This window comes from Mandrillus leucophaeus, unplaced genomic scaffold, assembly GCF_000951045.1.
Source record: "Mandrillus leucophaeus isolate KB7577 unplaced genomic scaffold, Mleu.le_1.0 Scaffold152, whole genome shotgun sequence".
In the NCBI taxonomy this organism is placed as follows: domain Eukaryota; kingdom Metazoa; phylum Chordata; class Mammalia; order Primates; family Cercopithecidae; genus Mandrillus; species Mandrillus leucophaeus.
The window spans coordinates 1,609,724-1,631,509 of NW_012101499.1; the positions used below are offsets into that span (position 1 = coordinate 1,609,724).

Sequence of the window (21,786 nt, forward strand, 5' to 3'; positions counted from 1 at the left end):
CCCAGTACTTTGGGAGGCCAAGGTGGGTGGATCACCTGAGGTCAGGAGTTTGAGACCAGCCTGGCCAACATGGTGAAACCCCATCTCTACTAAAAATACAAAAAATTTAGCCAGGCATAGTGGCACATGCCTGTAATCCCAGCTACTCGGGAGACTGAGGCACAAGAATTGCTTGAGCCCAGAAGGTGGAGGTTACAGTGAACCGAGATCACACCACTGCATTCCAGCCTGAGCGACAGAGCGAGACTGTCTCGAAATAAATAAACAAACAAATAATCATTCCTTCAGTTCCCAGAGCCCTTCAGTAGCATCTATGGAAGAATGCTTTCTGCAAGTCCTATTTTTTAAAAAAGGAGTTTTCACTTTTCCAGTAACTTTGAACCATTGCCTCAACAGTCTGAAACATAACAGAGTCTCAAGTAAATATTTTGGACAAACAAATGGGTGGGTGGATAGATGGATGTATGGATGGATACTCATCCATAAATACATGGATAGGTAGACGGATGGATGCATGGATGGGTGGATTGGTAGGTGGATGGATGAGTGGATGGATGAATGGGTGGATGGATGGATGGATGGATGGATGGATGATGAATGAGTGGATGGATGGGTGGATGGATGGGTGGATGGATGAGTGGATGGATGAGTGGGTGGATGGATGGGTAGATGGATGGATGGATGGATGGATGATGAATGAGTGGATGGATGGGTGGATGGATGGGTGGATGGATGAGTGGATGGATGAGTGGGTGGATGGATGGGTAGATGGATGGAGGGACGAATTGATGCATGCATGGGTGGAAGGATGGGTGGATGAATGGGTGGATGGACGAATGGACAGGTGGATGGGTAGATGGATGGGTGGATGAATGAGTGGATGGATGAATGGGTGGGTGGATGGGTGGATAGATGGATGGATGAATGGATGCATGGATGGGTGGATGGATGGATGAATTGATGAATGGACAAGTGGATGGATAGATGGATGGGTGGATGGATGGGTTGATGGATAAGTGGATTGATGAATGGGTGGGTGGATGGAAGGATGGATGGATGGATGGATGAATGGATGCATGAATGGGTGGAAGGATGGGTAAATGGATGGGTGGATGGATGAATAGACAGGTGGCTAGGTGGATGGATGGATGGATGGATGGATGGATGGATGGATGGATGGATGGATGGATGCATAGGTGGATTGATGGATGGGTTGGTGGGTTGGTGGGTGGATGGATAGACATATGGATAGGAGGATGGATATATGAGCTACTTAACTTGATGTTGGATATCTTACTTAAGAGACAGTTTGGTACAGTAGCCCAGTGTGGCTGTGTGAATATGAAGAAGTTATTTAACCTTTGTTTCTTTTTTATTCACTTGTAAAACAGAGACAAAACAGGTCCATGATCACTTATATGCAATCCTTATGGATTTGTTAGGCATTCAGACATTGCCAGATTTCAAAGGGGTGATGTAATTTATATATACCTCCAGCTGGGTCTGAGGCAGCACCACAAAACAGGAACACTGACAATTTTTATTGAGTAATGTAAATAGAAACTTAATCGGCTAAAACAAGACTGTAACCATCCTAAAGTCTTCTCAGTTTGGTTTTGACATCAAATGAGATATGACCAACTTTTTAGTTTCCAGAGCATTTTGGATTTTAGCATTGAATGTAAGGAAATGTGAATTGGTCTTCTCTACATTTTAGAGCTTGTTTGGGGATTCCTGTAAGATTATAAGCACATATTGGTTTGCTTGCTTATTCTCTACTTTCCCCACAGTATTAACTACAACCAGCATAAAAAGTGAGGGCCGTGTTAGAAAAATTCTGTGCCTATACCCGAGCAGGTGTTCAACTAAGGCAAGTGGTATGAAGCGTGGAGTGAGGGATGAAGTATCCTGACTCCTGCACTTCCCTCCCCCATGCGCTGCCACTGCAGGTCTACGCTCTGAGCTCATCAGTTTGTATATTCCTGAATCACCACAGCACATATCCCCAGGGGCCACTTCCTTGTTCTTGAAGCACTCCCCTTCTTTGTTTGCTTTCCATATCATGGCATCTTTCTTGGTTTTCTTCTTCAACTCAGTCTTCTCTTAGATTTCTTCTTCCTCCTTCTTGTCCCACAAATGTCAGTATTTTATAGGTTTCTGCCCTCAGTCTCCTCTCTTTGAGCTTGTGGAGAACTCTCTGCTGGTTACCTTGCCTGCTCTCTGGCTTTACTTATTGTCGCATACACTTAAGATTTTCAATCCAAATCTGTCCTTGACATTTGGACTTGAGCGAAGACTCTCGTGAGCTTCAGGCTCAAGTGTGCATCACTTCTAGGATGTCTGAAAGTCCCTAATTCCAACATGCCCAAAAGAATCCACCTCATTTTGCCCAAACTTGATTCTCATCCTTATCAGTGAATGCACTCTTATCAGTGAATGCACCATCATTCACCCAGGCCAGAACCTGGGAGGCATCTCTTCCTCTTTACCTAAATCAGATCCATCCCCAATTCTCCAGCAATGCTGTATTTATCTATCTCTCATTACATCTCTACTGTTCCTTTTACCTCCCTCATTCAGGTTCCTATCATAGCTTCTTTGATTTTCTGAATCTATTCTCAAGAGGTGATTCAGGGACCCCTAAGGATCTATCTCCAAGGTCCTTGCAGGTGTCTACAAGATCATATCATGCATGGATAAAACCCATTTAAAGTTCAAGAGAGATTAATGGTTTTCAGTATACAGAATTTAAGTGTACTGATATGGTTTCAGATTCTGCTTTAAGAAACTACCATCTGTTGAATGTTGGTGCAGTATCAAAGAATAATATGCACAATTATCTGAAAAGACCATTAAAATATTTCTCCATTTTCCAACTATACATCTGCTTAAGTCTGGATTTTCTTTGTGTACTTAAACTAAAAAGCACTCACAGCAGACTGACTGTGAAAGCAAATGAGACTCTATCAGGCTTCTATGAGACTATACTTTAAAGAAATTTGCAAAAATCTCTAGATTTTTGGTTTTTGAAATAGAGTTCTGTTTTACAAAAAGTCATGTTAACATGTAATTAATGTTATTTAATTAATGTTATTTTTAATAAGTTAAATAATTTTTAAATTTTCTGTTTTAATTTCTAATTTGGCAAATATTGGTAGGTACAACCACAAAACAAAAACTCTTTAGTATCCTCAGTATTTTTTGTGTGTAAAGGAGCCCTAAGACCAAAATGTTTGAGAACCTTTCTTTGATTTACCAGAACAGCTTTGTGGCCAGTCTCCTTCACCCCTGTTGAACCCACCCTGCAGCCAAAGTGACTCTCCTGCAGGGCAATATCATTAAACAACAACCCCTAATAAAACCCTTGAGAGGGTTCCCACTGCCCTGAGGATAGACAATAGGCAGGGTCCTCCACAACCCTGCAAACTTCCCTCTCTTCCCTCTCAATCCCCAGCCATGGGCCTTTCCACATATGTTCACTACCTCTGGAATGTTCTTTTAATTCTACCATCCCTTCTGTTTTCTGCAGAATAGGATCTATCATAAGGCCAGCTCCCTTAATGATGATGGGATGCGTGTCAGCAAACCAGGGTATCACTTTCTTCTCATGCCAGGTGGTTCTGTCTTTCTTCTCATATATTGCACAAAAGACCAAGGCTTCCCTGAGAAAGGAGTACATCGTTAGGCCACCACCAGTGATGACCAATGGCTTTGATCCTCAAAAGTCCACAATAGATGACTCTCTTTTTATTAAATTAAATAAAATTGTATTTAAAACACAAAAATTTAATTACATTAAATTTTATTAAATCATCTCTCAAAATGTTTTCAAACATTTTGGTCTATCATCCACTGTACTTCCCTATCATAACACTTATCATAGTGAATAACCTGAAATTGCTCCTGTAATTATCTTTCTTTCATTTGATGCTAAGGATATGAGGTTGGGAACTGTGTCTGCCCTGCTTAATGCTACATGTCCATTACCTAGTGTAATGCAGGCTTTGCATAGAGTAAACAAAAAATAAAATTCTGAGCACTTCACAACCATTGGAATCAGCCCCTCCTCTCAGCCAGGGTATTCCAAAGTTAACCTAAAAACTGGTTTAGGCCATGACAGGAAGGCAGGGTCAAACATGTCTCATTATGCCCTCCTTCCTTTTGGAATTCAGGAAAAGCCAACCAGCATTAACATCAACACAGACCTTAAGACTGTTAAGAAACATTTAGAATCTATTCTCTCTGATGGCTGCTACCTGGATGTTTCATGTGCATGATAAAACTTTGGTCTCCACAACCCCTTATTGTAACCCAGACACTCCTCTCTATTGACAACAACTCTTTCAACCAATTGCCAATCAGAAATTCTACCCTTAACCTGGAAGCCCTCTCCCTCTTAAAGTTGTCTCACCTTTTTGGACCGAACCAATGTGTATCTTGCATGTATATGATTGATGTCCCATGTCTCCCTAAAATGTATAAAATTAGGCTGTGTCCCAACCACCTTGGGCACATGTTCTCAAGATCTCTTGAGGGCTGTGTTACAGGCCATTGGTCACTCATATTTGGCTCAGAATAAATGTCTTCAAATATTTTACAGTTTGACTCTTTTTGTCAACAATAGGTAGGTGCATAATAAATGTTTATTGGCTAAAGAAAAGTAGATGAGGGAAAGCGAGACAAAATTGGGTCCCAGCAGAAATCAGAAGAATATCTGGAGAGAGAACAAAGGGACATTTTTCTAATCTTAGAGAGGAGATTGAGGCCCTGCTCTGACTTTTCAGGTAGCGTTGCCGTGATTATTACTGAATATTCAAATACTTTACATCTTACCTGGAAGGTTTTACAGGAGGCACAATTTAAAAGTTAAATTTGATTCAGAGATTTATATTGATCTGATTAAAACAATTTATTTTAAGAGTTTTTTAAGTTATAAAATTGCCTAGTAGATGTTTTTGAATTATCTTTAAACATTATTATCTGGAGAATTTTGATAAGCACAAGAGTATAATCCTGATTTTTACATATGACCCTTTCTTTATACTATATCCCTATAATTACTTTAGATTTCAGGAACCGTTTATTTTATATCACCTGGAGAATATTTGCAGTTGCCTTAAACATGTAGATGAACATTCTATGTGTACATAAGGAAAGAACAGGCTTCTTTTTAAAACTGCATGTCAATTCCCAGTCAATATTTTAGAAAGAATCAAGCCTGAATACTTAAAGGTACAGCTCTAGCCATATGAATTTTAGATTTTAGCTGAGGGGGAAAAAAAATCTCTATTTTTCTTGAAGATTTTAAATTATTATTTGGGCTTGAGTTTCTCAAGTTAAAAAACAAAACAAAACAGTGTTTACTATTCAGGTCCTGTTATCACTCTTCTACTCAAAAAAGAAAAGGAAAAAAAGAAAAAAAAAGGCAGCTGTGGATTAATAAAGTCATGAAAAGGCTTCCAGATAAAAATCTCAGGTTCAAAAAATGATTTAATATCTTCATAAAATTGACATAGAAATGCTTGTGAAATTGGATGATACATGACATATTTCATAAAGTTTATCAAACCAAGATTCATTTAAATCTAAAATATCAGAACCGTCACCAAGCCCTCTCTGTGCTGCTCAGCTGAGCCTCCCTTACCAGATGGACCCTTAAGGTTTGGCCTCCTTGATCAGCCCCACACATAACCACTGAGCCCAACTGCACGCTCCCTAGAAATGGCTTCGCTGAGCCTTTGATGACTGCCCCACACAGAACCACTGAGCCCAACTGCATGTTCCCTAGAAATGGCTGCGCTGAGCCTTTGATGACCGGGCTTCTTACAAAGTCCCATCTAGACATTGACAAGGTGACTCGTTTCTGTCCAGTGTGAATCTGGGATGGTCTTGCAATAATGATATAAAAATTTGGCCAGTGTATTACCAAGTATTTTATTTTTTGTATTCTGATGCCTTGACATCTTGGGGGCTGCTGGCCCTGTAGGAACTGTTCTCCCCACCCCAGCCCCAAGGACCAGCTGATTCCTAGAGGGAGTAAAGGACCCCTGTGAGTACACCTTTCACATGTAAAACAACCAACCCAGAGCCCACACCCCACCGCCCCCTCTATGGGGCTTTCATACTCTGGGCCACTATCCCCCTATCCTCAGGGAAGGTACCAGACAACCAGGGAGAGCCCCTCCATCCCAGAGCCCACTGAAATGATTCATACTAGCCAATCCCAAGCCTGCTTACCCTGCCTCACCTGTCCCTTCCCACAAAACCAAAACAAAACAAAATAAAGGCTCTTGCCCACAGTACCCTCGATTCCTCTTCCTATGGCCTATCTTGGCGTTTCCATATATGGCACCTCGTGGCATGATGTGGGCTCTCTTCTTGGGAACTGTGAGAAGCAAACTATCTTTTCAATGGCAGTCATGTTCTTATCTGTTGGCCTTACTGTGCCTCAAATTTTCTCCCACTGCACTATATTTTAAAACAACCAGGGAAATAAATTTTCTTTCAACATGTATTAATACATAGAAGGAGTGAAGATGAAGGCAGTTGTCCAATAAGGAAGCTTTGTCCTTTAAGCCCAGGGCAAAAAGGGTCTGGATGGAGCATTTCTGGCTTGATTTCATTGGACCTCCCCTGGCTGTCTCCGCTGGCTCACACAGTATCCAGTTGCTCAAGGTTCCCTCTGTCTGAACCCTTCTCCACGCAGTCCCACTAACTGAAGCATTCGGTTCTTCTTTTGGGCGGTCTTGAAGTTGATGATAATCTCCATCTGCCTGAATTAGGAAAACATTTTTTGATGAAGGACTTGGCAGGAACGTGCTTGTGCCTGTCACAGCCAGTGAGCCCTGAGCTGATGAGGAAAATAAGTGCTGATATGTGACTGAGGACTGTTCTCACATCCCAGACAGTTCGTGTGGACTCCCAGAAATACTGATTACATTTATTCTTGCTTTAGGACAAAGAACATGAGAAATATTCTTTTTTTTTTAATTTGACAAGTGGCTGATATATTTTTCCTCACCCTAGCTTTATTGAGGTATAATTAACAAATAGAAATATATTGAAATCAGCATGTTGGCCGGGCGCGGTGGCTCAAGCCTGTAATCCCAGCACTTTGGGAGGCCGAGGCGGGTGGATCACGAGGTCAGGAGATCGAGACCATCCTGGCTAACACGGTGAAACCCCGTCTCTACTAAAAATACAAAAAACTAGCCGGGCGTGGTGGCGGAAGCCTGTAGTCCCAGCTACTCGGAGGCTGAGGCAAGAGAATGGCGTAAACCCGGGAGGCGGAGCTTGCAGTGAGCCGAGATCGCGCCACTGCACTCCAGCCTGGGCGACAGAGCGAGACTCCGTCTCAAAAAAAAAAAAAAAGAAATCAGCATGTTGAAGAGATGTTGGTGCTCCCATGTTCGTTGCAGCATAATTCACAATCGATAAGATGGAAGCAGCCCAAGTGTCCACCATCAGATGGATGGATAAGGAACGTGTGATCTATATACTCAAGGGAGTACTGTGTAGCCTTTAAAAAGATGGAACTGTTGTTATTTGAGACATGATAAACCTGGAGTACATTATGCTGCACGAAATAAGCCAGGCACAGAAAGGCAAGTATTACATGATATCACTTATATGTGGAATCTAAAAAAGTTGAACTCATATAAGTGGAAGTAGAATGTGATTACCAAAGGCTGGGGGAGAGGCGTGTATGAAGAAATGAGAGATGTTGATCAAAAGGTACAAAGTCTCAGTTAGACAAGGAGGAATAAGCATTAGTGATCTATTGCACAGAATAGTGACTATAAAATATTTATAATGCATTATATATTTCAAAATTGCCAAGAGAGTAGATTTAAAATATTTTCACCACAAAGATGAAAAGCATGTAATGAATTTGTTAATGAATCTGAATTAATCATTCTATATTATAAATATATATCAAAGCATCACATTGTGCCTCATAGATATATAGAACTATTATTTGTCAATTAAAAATAAAATATAAAAATTAATATTAGAAATTACACATATTTACATGATGTTTTGATATATGTATATATTATGAAATTATCAAATCAAGAAAATTAACATACGCATCGCTTTATGTACTTATTTTTTTTGGGGTGGTGAAAACATTGAAGACCTACTCTCTTAGTCAATTTCAAATATACAATGAAGCATTATTAACCATTGTCACCAAACTGTACAATAAATCTCCGGAACTTTTCCTCCATAACTGAAAGTTGTACCCTTTGAGAAGATCTCCCCATTCCTCCCAAAACATCCAGCCTCTGGTAACTACCATTCAATTCTCTGCTTCTGTAACGGAAGTGCAGTTTAGTTGCTTGCTGCATTTAGAGTCCAGTTAAAAAAAGAAAGGTCTGATACCTAAAAGAGTGAATTTCTTCCAAAGCTAGCTTGGGGAAGAGGCACAGATGTCCTGCTGTACTGCTTCACCTTTGGAGCAGAAAGCGGGCACCTTTATAAGGTGGCGGGGTGGGGAATGAGCAAGGGCAGGGTTCCCCCTGTTAGGTTGGTGCCTTGTCTATCAACAGTTGAGTTGGCGCCTTCCTGGGCAGATGTAAGTTGTAAAAGTAGCCAAGCAGGCATGCTTTCCATATGCCCTCTAGTGGATCAAAGTTCCAAGGCAACCCCCTACAAGTGAAAGTTCCATGGGGCATGCTTTGGTGTGCAAATCAACTGTCAGCTCTCCAGGAGAGATCCATCTTGGAGCGCACAGTTAGATGAACTTGCCGTGTAAGGAATGTCTGGTGATGGGGGAGGTGAAAGGTTACATTTGCATTTCTGAAGGGCTAGGTAGGAAATAGGGAGCCAGAGACATGAGAAAAAAAGTGATAGAGGGGAAAAAAAATAATTAAACCACCTTTTAGAAAAATGGGGGTATTCAGTTACATTTCTCTGAGTTGGACTTTCTTAGATTCCAGAGATGAGTAAGATCATATGGCATTTATCTTTCTATGCCTGGCTTACTTCATTTTGCATAATGTCCTCCAGGTTCATCTATATTGTCCCAAATGATAATATTTCATTTTCTTTTTTTTTTTTTTTTTTTGAGACGGAGTCTCGCTCTGTCGCCCAGGCTGGAATGCAGTGGCCGGTTCTCAGCTCACTGCAAGCTCCGCCTCCAGGGTTTACGCCATTCTCCTGCCTCAGCCTCCTGAGTAGCTGGGACTGCAGGCGCCCGCCACCTCGCCCGGCTAGTTTTTGTATTTTTTAGTAGAGACAGGGTTTCACCGGGTTAGCCAGGATGTTTTGGCCATTCAATTGTTTTTGTAATACAGTATTTTCTTTATCCCTTAATGAACAATATTCTGTGATTATGTCATATTGTATTGTGTTGTGTGGTACTATCCTACTTGCCATGGACCTTCATATCTCTCTGCTTTCTGTTTGCCATAAAATTTAGTCTAGGCTCTCAGGAAGGACCTAAGTATGTGTGCGTGTGGCTTTGTTTTGCACAACCTTCCACATCTTGTGGAAATAAGGAGTCATAACAGGAAAATCCCTCTTAATGCTGTGCCCTCAATGTTTGTCAAAGAAGATTCCGTTACTCCTGTTTAGCATGTGTTAGAAATGGTGTTAGAGCCAGAGCTCCAGAGAGTGGGAATGTAGGACTCCTTCATTCTACCTTGTCAATACCGTGATGTAGGACTTTGCCACACTTGGAAATATGAGGTCAGCTAGATGGCCTGGGGCCCAGTCCTGGCTCTATCCTGTCAGAGGCATTTGAACAAGAGTGACTCCATCTTGAATTCAGGCTGGGTACAATGAGGCTGAGACCTACTGGGCTGCATTTCCAGGGTTAAGGCATTCTTAGTCATAGGATGAGATAGGAGATCAGCGCAAGATACAGATCTCAAAGACCTTGATGATAAAACAGTTGCAGTAAAGAAGCCAGACAAAACCCACCAAAACCAAGATGGTGACCAGAGTGACATCCGGACATTCTCAGTGCTTATTATACACTAATTATAATGCTTTAGCATGCTAAGAAACACTCCCACTGGTGCCATGACAGTTTACAAATACGATGGCAAAGGAAGTTACCCTCCCTTTGGAGGGTATGGTCTAAAAGGGGGAGGAACACTCAGTACTGGGAATTTTCCACTCCTTTGTCAGAAAACTCATGAATAGTCCACCCCTTATTTAGCATATAATCAAGAAGCAACAGTAAGTATAAGCAGCTTGAGTACTTCATGCCACTGCTCTGCCTATGGGGTAGCCATTCTTTATTTCTTTACTGTCTTAATGAACTTGATTTCACTTTACTCTATGGACTCACTCCGAATTCTTTCTTGTATGAGATTCAAGAACCCTCTCTTGGGGTGTGGATAGGGGCCCCTTTCTGGTAACAACTCCGTACTAGAAAAAAGGAACAGTGCTGTTAAGTTCCCATTGGAAGCAGGATTTTAGGATGTTATTCCATTTCTGTAAGCATAATAAAAAATATACATTGGCCTTTGTTCCTGGCTCCTGGCACACAGCTCCTAAAACTCACAGAGTCTCCTGAGTGATGAGGGTCTTTTATACGCTGATGCGAGATGACTTGGGGGTGGGGCCCTGGCTAGCTTCAGGATAGGGGTCTGGCTGCCAGAAAAAAAGCAACCGTGGAATTAGAGGGTTAGAACTTTCAGTCCCATTCACTCTGGGGGAGGAGAGAGGGACTGGAAATTGAGTTCAGCAACCAATGGCCAATGACTTAATCAACCATGCCTATGTAACAAAACCTCTATAAAACCCCTAAATGATGGGGTGCAGAGAAATTATGGGTTGGTAAATGCTCAGTGTGCTGGGAGGTGAGGTGCCTCGGTGAGGGCAGGAAAGTATCATGTTCCTTACTCCCCATACCTTGCCCTGTGTATGTCTTTCATCTGGCCATTCTTTTTTCTTTTTTCTTTTTTTTTTTTTTTTGAGATGGAGTCCCATTCTGTCACCGAGGCTGGAGTGCAGTGGCGTGATCTTGGCTCACACAACCTCCGCCTCCCAGGTTCAAGCAATTCTCCTGTCTCAGCCTCCTGAGTAGCTGAGATTACAGGCACATGCCACCATGCCTGGCTACATTTTCTGTATTTTTAGTAAAAACCAGGTTTTGTCATGTTGGCCAGGCTAGTCTCGAACTCCTGACCTCAGGTGATCTACCCACCTCAGCCTCCCAAAGTGCTGGAATTACAGGTGTGAGCCACTGCATGAGGCCCCATCTGGCCATTCTTAAGTTGTATCCTTTATAACAAGCTGGTAAACGTAAGTACACTGCTTTCCTGAGTTCTATGAATTATTCTACAAATTCTCAAACCAGGTGGTGGGGGAAGGGAGGATATCAAGGGAACCCCTGAATTTGTAGCCAGCTGAGCAGAAGTGTGGATAATCTGAGCACTCTACTATGACTGGTATCCAAAGTAGGGGCAGTCTTGTGGGTCTGAGCCCTTTACCTTTGGGTCTGCAATAACTCTAGGAGTTAGTGACAGGATGAGATAAATTGTAGGACACCCAATTCATGTCTGTAGAGTTGGGGGAGTAATATTGAAAAAGATACCATTACTTGAGGTTAGGGAAAGAACATAAAAATTTCAAACTTAAAACAATCCTTCAGGTTAACTATTATATTACAAATTTGTAGATGAAGAAATTGAAACAAAGAGACTAAGAAGCTGCCAAAGTTACAAAGCGAATAAGCACCTAAACAAGGATTTGGACTTGAGTATATTTGAATCCAAAGCACTCCTTGTTCTCTTCACAAACCAGACAGCCCTTATGTTAGCTGGTGATGCGGGGCAATTACCCAAACATTTCCAACAGCTCTACTTTAACAAGCATGGGTTTGGTCACTTAACTCCTCTGAAGTCTAAACCTGCTTCCTAAGGATGCCATGAGGGTCAGGTAAGACCAGGAAATCATTTTGTAAAGAGTGTAAGTCAGTGTCCACTTGTAAAGTATGTTTATTATAATTGTATCATTTTTGTTATAAAATGTATCAGCATCAGTTTCTCCTGATACATCCATGGCAGTCTTCTGCACTGCTTCTGCACCACCAGAAAGGGAGCCCCGCACAGTTCCTTGGTTTCAAGGTTGTAATTTGCCAAGAATCATCTGTCTGTGGCATGCCTCTGGTCAGGTAGAGACCAGTACTGATGTCCTTTAATTACATATGTTAGAAACCACAGCTAATTCAGGACAAGCTAAAACATTTGAAATAAATACCAGAGTGGCAGAGCACTAGAGGGTATACCAACCAGTGCCACGTTACATAAAACAACCAAATAAAGACAAAACAGAAAACAAAGATGTTTAATGTCCCCCTTTTCTCAAATACTAGATTCTGACTTGACTGTTCTGATTCCATTCAAAGAAAAAGTCAATTCCATGTGATGGGAATTCCATATACATTATCAATCAATTTCATTAAAACTTCTAGAAATCATTTGAACATTGTCCATATCCATTGATATTTAAATCCCACAAAGGCACAGAGGCTGGGGGAAAATGTGGGAAGTGCAAGATAAAAATTTGTCTAACTCAGGGGTGAATGAATGAACAAGTAAATAGATGCAGACCTTCTCTGACTTAACTGCAGGGAGGTCTGCATGTGGAAACTCAAACAAGAAGATGATACCAGGAATTTCTCCTTACCTTAATAAGAATATCTCAGTTTAGTGTGTGGCCTGTCTTTAACTAAATATTGGTGTTTAACTGGTTCTACTTTGTTTGCTGTCTATTCAATGCACTGAAAAAAGACACTAATCATGTATCCTTCAAACTATACTGTTGATTTTTACCAGAATATGTTTTGTTATGTTTCAAAACCCCATATTTGGACAGGAGGTTCTCTGTCACTTATATGCAATGGAGAATACGTTACTGGATGACGTTTTTGTACTGCACTTGTTCCAATCCCATCTTCATGACTCTAACTTGTAGAAGGAGAAAACATTACATTTATCAAGAGCCTTCTCTATGCCAGTATCTCCATTTACACTCATCAATTAAATAATGTGTTGGTCCAATTAGTCAGACAAGCAACATTCTTTACTGAGCACTAGTTACGTGCTGGGGACCCAAAGATGAATAAGGCACAGTCTCTGACATCAGGTTACTCTGACCAGTAGGAGAAGATAGGCATGTTTTTAAAAGAGAGATACCAAAAAAGGGCCAAAAAATACTAGAGAAGATTCTATTATTCTAATCATAAAACTATGTTCACAGGACTAGGAAGTTAAAATGTAGAACAAGCTGGGTTTATATGAGAAGAATTGAAAAGAGGCTCACAAAGAGATATTTGCACATTCATTTTCGTCACAGTATTATTCACAATAGCCAAGATATGGAGGCAACCTAAATGTCCATTGTCAAATGAATGGATGAAGAAAACGTGATATAGAAAGTAAATTATGAACCTTGAGGACATTATGCTAAGTGAAATAAGTTGGTTACAAAAAGACAAATACTGTATTACCCCACTTATACTAGGGATCTAAAATAGTCAAACTCATGGAGACAGAAAGTAGAATGATGGTTGCCAGGGCTTAAGGGAAAATGAAGAGTTGTTTAATGAATATAGAGTTTCATTTTTGCAAGATTAGAAAGTTCTAGTGATCTATTGTACAATGATGTGCTGTAGTTAGCAATACTATATTATACACTTTAAAATGATTATGAGATTAAATGTAGGTTATGTGTTTTTTGCCACAAAAAAACAACGCAGGACAAGATCAGAAATAACTTCACAAAGGTTGGGTCCATCACTGAATGTTCCTGGGAGCATCATGAAGAAGATGCTACTGTCCCATTTTACAGCTAAGGGAGTTGAAGACTGAATTTCAGGTCCATGTGACGTGGAAGACTGTCATTTTCCATGACCATCCACTCCATGTCTCTTCCGTAGGATACTAAATCCATATAATGCATTTTAAAAATTTTGCACGAGGTAAATCAGAAAGGATAAAATTTCTAATGTGCTCTTTTGCTTCCACAAACCAAAAATGAACCAAATCAATAATCAAAAACTAGGGGAAAAACATAATAAACATTTATTTTTGTTTTCTTATATTTATTTACTTGCCTGCTAATGGAAATGACTAACTTTTAAAAATAAAACTACGAGCTTTTAAAGCTGTAAAGTGAAAACTGTTTTCTTGCCAAACAATGATTTCAAGCAAATGTCGTTCATTTACTGAATGGAGGCTCCCAGAATACTTTTCTTGAATACAACCAAAAATGACGGAGTCACACACACATTGTTTGCCTCCTCAGTAGTAAGAGAATACAGGATTCTTAAAACACTGAAAAAGGGTCTAAAATATCATTTAATAAAGAGATATGTATCTTCCCTTTTAAAGCAGTATTTGGAATCTTTGTTCATTATAATTTTGTTTGAAATATGAACATCAACTTAATATGCCAGAGAAACATACTACCCTTACCCCCTAAAGTGGAAATATGAATTCTCAAAAATCTATAAATAAGACATATAGTAAATAATTTGTAGATGTATTTGTAGATGCATTTGTAGATGTATTATTAGATTATAGCCATTGCTGTTATTGATTGTCGAATAAATCAGAATAGAGGCAGACTGTTCATGTAGTGGAATAATGTGAATGGTTCTCAACCCCCAGGGGACATTTTTGATTGTCGTGACCTGAGAGTGCTACTAGTAATGAGTGGGTAAAGGTCAGGGATGCCGGTAAGCATCCTACAGTGCACAGGACAGCCCTTCGCAATAAATGATTATTTGGTCCAAAATGCCACAAGTGCTGAGACAGAGAAACCCTATATTATGCCAATTCTTTAATTGCTGTCTGTCCTACCCACTTTGTCTCAGATCAATAGAAAAAATAAGCAATGTCATTCCCTTCCAGGGAATATGTCTTCAGGAAGCATACTGCTCATGGCTGGGAAATGCTTGTTTTCAACTGTGGTATTTTTATAGGAATGACACACAATTCATCTAAAAGGAGATAGAATGATAAACTGCAGGCAAAGAGGAGACCAAGTTCTTTTCAGAACTCTACACTGGCATTTAAATCATATCAAAAACACTGTAACAACTGGGAATTGGACCAAATTGGCACATTTTTCAATTTGCTACCAGATCCAGGAAGAGAATTGAGTCCAAATCAGTCCTCAAAAATGAATTCCTTGTAAGTAAACATTTTATTTAGTTTGATTTATCCCATTAAAGGTTTCACTTCATATACAGCATAACATGATTAAATTAAAATCAGAAAAAAAAATCAGCCCAGAAAACGATCAGTACGGTGGGAAATAGTAGGAATTCAGACAAAGAAGTAAAATCTACTACATAAATTTATGCAACCAGCCAGGTATGGTGGCTCACACCTCTAATTGCAGCACTTTGGGAAGCTGAGGCAGGCAGATCATGAGGCCAGGAGTTCGAGACCAGCCTGGCCAGCATGGTGAAACCCTGTCTCTACTAAAAATACAAAAATTAGGCAGGCATGGTGGCATATGCCTGTAGTCCTAGCTACTCTTGAGGCTGAGGCAGAAGAATTGCTTGAACCCAGGAGGCAGAGGTTGCAGTGAGCCAAGATCATGCCACTGCACTCCAGCCTGGGCAACAAAGTGAGACTCCATCTCAAAAAAATAAACAAACAATTAATTAAATTTATGCAACCAAGAGTAATCCCCATGAAATCAAACTAGCTAACTAGGGCTCCTTTATCTCATTGGCCCTCGCATATACATGGGACAACTTCTTCATGTGGTTACCCAGTTGTCTCTGAGACATTTCATGACATTCATTGATCATAGATTTGTTTGTCAACTTGTTTTATTATTTTTATGCTATTATGTCACGAACATTTGAGACCCTTGGTGTGTGCTTTGCTGATCTGTTGCTATGTATCACAGTACCCTAAAGTTTATCAGTTTAAAATATGCACACATGTTATCTCGCAGTCTCTTTGGATGATAAATCTGGGCAAGACTTATTTAGGTCCTTGGCTTCAGTCTTCTGTAAGGCTGCAATCAAGTGGCAACTGGGGCTGCAGTCTTATCAGAAGGCTCAACTGGGAAATGATCTGCATCCAAGCTAACTCACATGGCTGTTGGCAAAATTCTGCTTCTTGAAGGCTATTATTCCGAGGCCTTCTGCTTGTCCCTGGCTGACCAAAGGATACCCTCAGTTTCTTGACAGGGCCTCTTCATCAGAGTAAATATACAAAAAAGCCAGAGAGAGACCTCCAGTCACTTGTCAATAAGCTTGAGAAAAGTATTCAATTTCAAAGATTGGCAGGGAGATAATGGACATTGTAGAGCTAAAGAACAACTCCCTGTGGAACCAGTGCTTTGTGCAACCATAACTCTGTGAGAGATTCTGCATTAGATGCTGGAGATAAAATAGGATATAAGACTATGGATGTGGATCTCAAAGATCTCACAGATGACTAGGTGGGAAAACATGTAGACCTGGAAGAGAAATACATATAAGAAAATGTATGCTCAAGGCAGATTATCTTGAAGAGGGGACATTATTAAATAACTGACCAGAGGCAATTGAAAGTATTGAACAAAGCTTGAAGGCCAGCCTCAGATAAATAGAAAGAAAGGAATGTATAAAGAGTTTGAACAAGTGACCACACACATAAAAAAGCATGTTTGGGGACTAATAAGAAAATCAAAGGGCTTCTATGGGGGACACATGAGATAAAATAAAGGAATCCAGTAACAAAAGTGGTTAAGATAGAGGACTCTGGGGGCCACAGTTCCCAGTTTCAAAGTCTAGTTCTTCCTTCTTGATCCTGGGCAAGTTATTTCACCATGCTGTGCCTCAGCATCCTACTGTGGAATGACAGTAGCACCTGTCTTCTTTTTTTTTTTTTTTTTCCTCAGACAGAGTCTCACTCTATTGTCCAGGCTGGAGTGCAGTGGTGTGGTTTCAGCTCACTGCAACTTCCGCCCCCCAGGTTCAAGTGATTCTCATTCCTCAGCCTCCTGAGTAGCTGGGATTATAGGCATTCACCACCAGACCCAGCTAACTTTTGTATTTTTAGTAAAGATGGGGTTTCACCATGTTGGCCAGGCTGGTCTCGAACTCCTGACCTCAAGAGATCCACCCACTTCAGCCTCCCATAGTGCTGGGATTACAGGCATGAGCCACTGTGCCCAGCCAGCACCTGTCTTGGGGTAGGAGCACACACATGCGAAGGACTCTAGACATCAGCTATCTTTCCTACTATGATGATTAATATCATTGGTACTTGTTATTATTCTGCAGATAGTCAGACCTACAGGAGAACATGGGGAGAGGGGATAAATGGCATGGAGTGACTTTTTAGGGCAATTATGTCCTGAGTCTGTGTCCATAGTGACCAGCACAGGGAGAGGGTAGAGGCACTGGTCCAGGCAGGGGTTGATGGGACCAGCCCCTGCAGTGTCACAGTGAGGACACAGGGAGGACCCAGAAATGTAGGCCAGGCCAAAAGAGACTGGGGGAGCTTGGAGGCCAGGCTGGATGCCTGGACACGAGGATTGAGGGCAAGGCAGGACTTAGGGATTGTCTACAACAGCCAATGGTGACATTTTTAAAAGGAGTTTGTAAATCTTCTCAACACCTAGTTCCTTCTTCTGTCTGTAGAGAGTGCTCAGTAAATGCTGATGATTTGAGGTAAAATTAAATGCATTCCAGCCATCCTGTGGCCCCCTCTCAACAGAAGGTAGCATTTTAAACATCAGTTCAGCCACATTAAAAATTTTTAAAGGTACAACATTTTACTACAACGTGTTAAGATTTCCAAAAAGAAAGTATTGTCATAGTACACAAAAAACATCTCTTTAAAATTCCACATCTCTCTCATTTGAAATGTCTCTCTCACACCCGGATTTCCCCAGACATTTCGTCCTTTGTCCTCCAAGCTCCCCAAATACATACAAATCCAGCTTACACAGGCCCCTGTTTCTCCCTCCTCCCTCCTTGGTTTTAAAACTTTTCTGTTTTTGTTTGAGGTTGGTGTTTTGTTTTGTTTTGTATTATTTGGGGATTTTCCCCCATTGTTCTGTTCCCACATTCCCTGGATTCTATTGGAAAAAAATTAAAGAGTAAGGCCAGCCATCTGACCCAGAAATATTTCTTCCTCTCACTCTTCCTACCCTACCACCTGCCTTGCACCCACCCTTGTAGTGGGGATGGTGATAACAGGGGCCACAGACCCCTAGAAATTGATATATTTTCTTTTCTCCTCATTACAGAAGTAACCCCTGATTCTTATTTCGCCTAAATTACTGAGCCCAAAACAAAATCCAGTCCAATCCAAATACCTGCATTTACTTAACCTCAAATGGAAACCACCAAGAAAAAAAAATCTCCAATCACCTTGAGATCATTTTTAACTATAGCCAAATCCATGACAGAAAAGTCAGTTTCGTGTTTCCCAATTCTCTGATTGCCACTCACATTGGAATTTTCCACACTGGAAAGGTGAGGTATAAACAGTAGGGATACTGGGCTTTATTTCCAAACCACTGGGCAGGGTACAAGAAGGAAAATGATTTCTCAATCTGCACAGTTGCCTGTGGGTGTGCTCACACACATGCACATACCATATGCATCACACACATACCAAACACACAGGCGCATACCACATACCATACCCACATACCCATACACACACATATATATGCATATGCATGCATGCACACACATACACAACACACACACACATATACCCACACACATGCATGTACATTTCCCTCTTCATCTGTGCCAACTCTGTGTGTTGAGGCTGTGGCAATCCAAATCAATATGGATTTTTTTTAACTACACACAAATTACCAAGAGAGTGCTTGAGCAGATCCCCATTAGCCATATAGAGATTTCCAAATTGTCTTTGCTCCTCAGCCGTGTTCTGTAGACTCCAGTTGTTTGCTATGAATACCGATCAGCTTTCATCTCATAGAGGTTTTACCTCAAAAGTTGGGTACCTGGACCTCATCAAGGTAACTCACATGGCTCCCCTTTTCTGTGGACATGGCCAAAACTGAGCATCCAGCCTCAGCAGTCGTAGTCAAAGCTCTATATTCAACTCCTTGTCACTTCCAGCCATGCAAACTATGCTTGAACAATTTTGGGAGTTATAAAGTTCAGGTTCAAAATTCTCTGGCAAACAGTTACTGAACAATCAATTAGGCCTATCTTCATTTCTCCTAGCTGCTCACCCACTTGTCCTCATTTCATTGCAACAGAATTGAGCTGCAAGTGCAGTGATAATGAGATCTTCAAAATTATGAATATGAGATGTGGCCTCCTTGAATATACTGTATAAATATAGTGATTTTGCAGAAAGGACTTGCTTTTATGTGATCCACTTGTAAATGAGAAAATATTTAAAACACACTGAACTATAATGGACATCCATGCACTCACAACCCAGACTTCATAAATTTTGTCATACTTGCTACATATCTTTCACAGTTGAAGCTCCGTTTGTGCTCAAACTCTTCCATTTGCCTCTGTCTCTTTTCTTCTTCCCACAATGTGCCAGAAGGGGGGCCTTGCCCTCTTCTTCTTTCTAACTGGAATCTCTCATACACGGATCTTCGTGATCTACTCCACCAAGTTTATCTCTTGATATATTCAGTAAATTTTCAAAATCTTTTTTTCTCAAAAATAGTTAGCTCTGGGCCCATTATCTGGATATGAAGTCAAAATCATCTTCACTATCATTACCATGATCATCACAACCCCATCTCCATCACCGTCATCACCACCATCATCCTTGTCATTATTGCCACCATCATCACCACCATCATCACCATCACCATCATCACCTATCATCACCACTATTATCACCATCATCACCACTGTCATCACCATCATTGCCACGACCACCACCATCATCATCATCACCATTATCACATAATCACCATCATCACCACCATCATCACCATCACCATCACTGTCATCACCTACAGTCTCAACTGAGCCATGTCTCAGTCTAGTTCATCACTGCCTTTCTCCAGCACACTGAAACCCATTGTTCTGAAGGGCAGGAAACTTAGGGCAAAAACATTCACAAGATAGGCCTGAAAATCTCCTCTTAAATATTATCTCTGTTACATGCTCAAGTACTCCAGCCCCCTCAACAGTTGACATCCCAAACCACACACTCAATTAGCTACTATAAGTCATCCAAGAACATCCTGAAACATCACAAGTCATCCTGAAACATCTTAAACAAGAAGTTCAAGAGAAGACATGCCTTTGTACTCCCACCCCATCTTCAATGATGTACTGAAGCCAGCTTATATCAGTTGGTGAGAGCCAATTTTTAATTTGCCAGGAATTTTAGAAGCTGGTTGACATTGAGTTGCTAGCTTGAAATCAGCTATGGTGAGAGTAGTTACACCACAGAAATTGGCAGGTACTGCACATCGGGGCTCCTCCACCTACCCTCCCAGGGTTGTTAAACATTGACTAGAAAAACCTCTGCCTTCCTCCAAGAAACAAGGTGTGGAGAGAGAGGAACTGCATCTTAATACTTAAATAAAAGCTTAGAAAATGGATTTTAAGAATCACAATATTTCCTCCCAGTTTTTGTCCCCAGGCAAATATGTTTTCTATTTAACCATCACAGCATATCTATAATTTCAATTTTTTTCACATCATGTTATAGACATTTTTCCTGTTGCTATACAGCTTTTGTTACTATCATTCTAATGCCAGTTCCTCTACTTGTTCATTTTCATTTTCATTCCCACGAACATTTTAGAACTTACAGCAATTTTTTTTTTTTTTGAGACGGAATTTTGTTCTTGTTGCCCAGGCTGGAGTGCAATGGTACAATCTCAGCTCACTGCAATGTCCTCCTCCCTGGTTCAAGGGATTCTCCTGCCTCAGCCTCCAGAGTAGCTGGGATTACAGGCGCCTACCACCACACCCAGCTAATTTTTTTAATTTTTAGTAGAGACCGGGTTTCACCATTTTGGTCAGGCTGGTCTCAGACGCCTAACCTCAGGTGATCTCCTTTTTAAATTTTACAAATGATACATTAGCAGATTCTTGTAACATGACTCAAACAATCCAGAAGCCTACAGGCTCACAGCTACTCTCTCCTCCACCACCTACACCATCCCTAGCCATTTCCATCCTGGTGGTGGCCATGTTCACCCAGTGGACTTCCCTCCACACCCTGTACTCCCTTACACACAGGCTGATATACTTACATATTTCACCAAAGACATTTTGGGGAACATTTACACAAACAGAAGAAATACAAAGAACATTGCAAGGCATTTTGTGTAACAGTGTGGAAAAAGAAAAAAAAACTCTGCTTTTTCCTTATAGTTGAGTTTTTTTAAATACCACTGCATTATATTCCATATATGAAGGTGTCAAAATCTATTTAAGCTTCTCCTTTACTGGAGACTCTGAAAAGTGGAATTGATGTGCTCAAGGTCAAAACATTTTTCAATTGCAACATGCTGCCAAAACAATTCAGAAAAAAAGCTAAACAGCATATAGATGCCTCTTTCCCCACATAACTTGCAAATCTTCGAATATAATGAAATTTTTACAAATTTCCCAATCGCATGAGCAAATTACTGGGTATAGTGTGGCTTTAATTTGGATTTTATAATTAGAAATAAAGTAGATCATATTTTTGTATTTGTCCTTTACATTGTTTCTGTGAATATCTTTGTTTTGTTCTTCACCTGTTTTTTATTTGATTGTTTTACCTTTTATTATTGGTTTATAGGCACAGTTTTTGTTTACCAATATTTTATCTTTTAAATCTGTTGCAAATATTTTCTACC

General features: G+C 40.6%; 1 protein-coding gene across 1 annotated transcript in view; it reads left to right on the forward strand.

Annotated features, from left to right (window-relative positions):
• LOC105535964 overlaps positions 1 to 21,786 on the forward strand; it is a 106,043-nt gene that overhangs the window by 16,853 nt on the left and 67,404 nt on the right. The window contains 1 exon segment of the mRNA XM_011975223.1: positions 3,530 to 3,591. Within this exon segment, the coding sequence (XP_011830613.1) occupies positions 3,530 to 3,591 (62 nt within the window).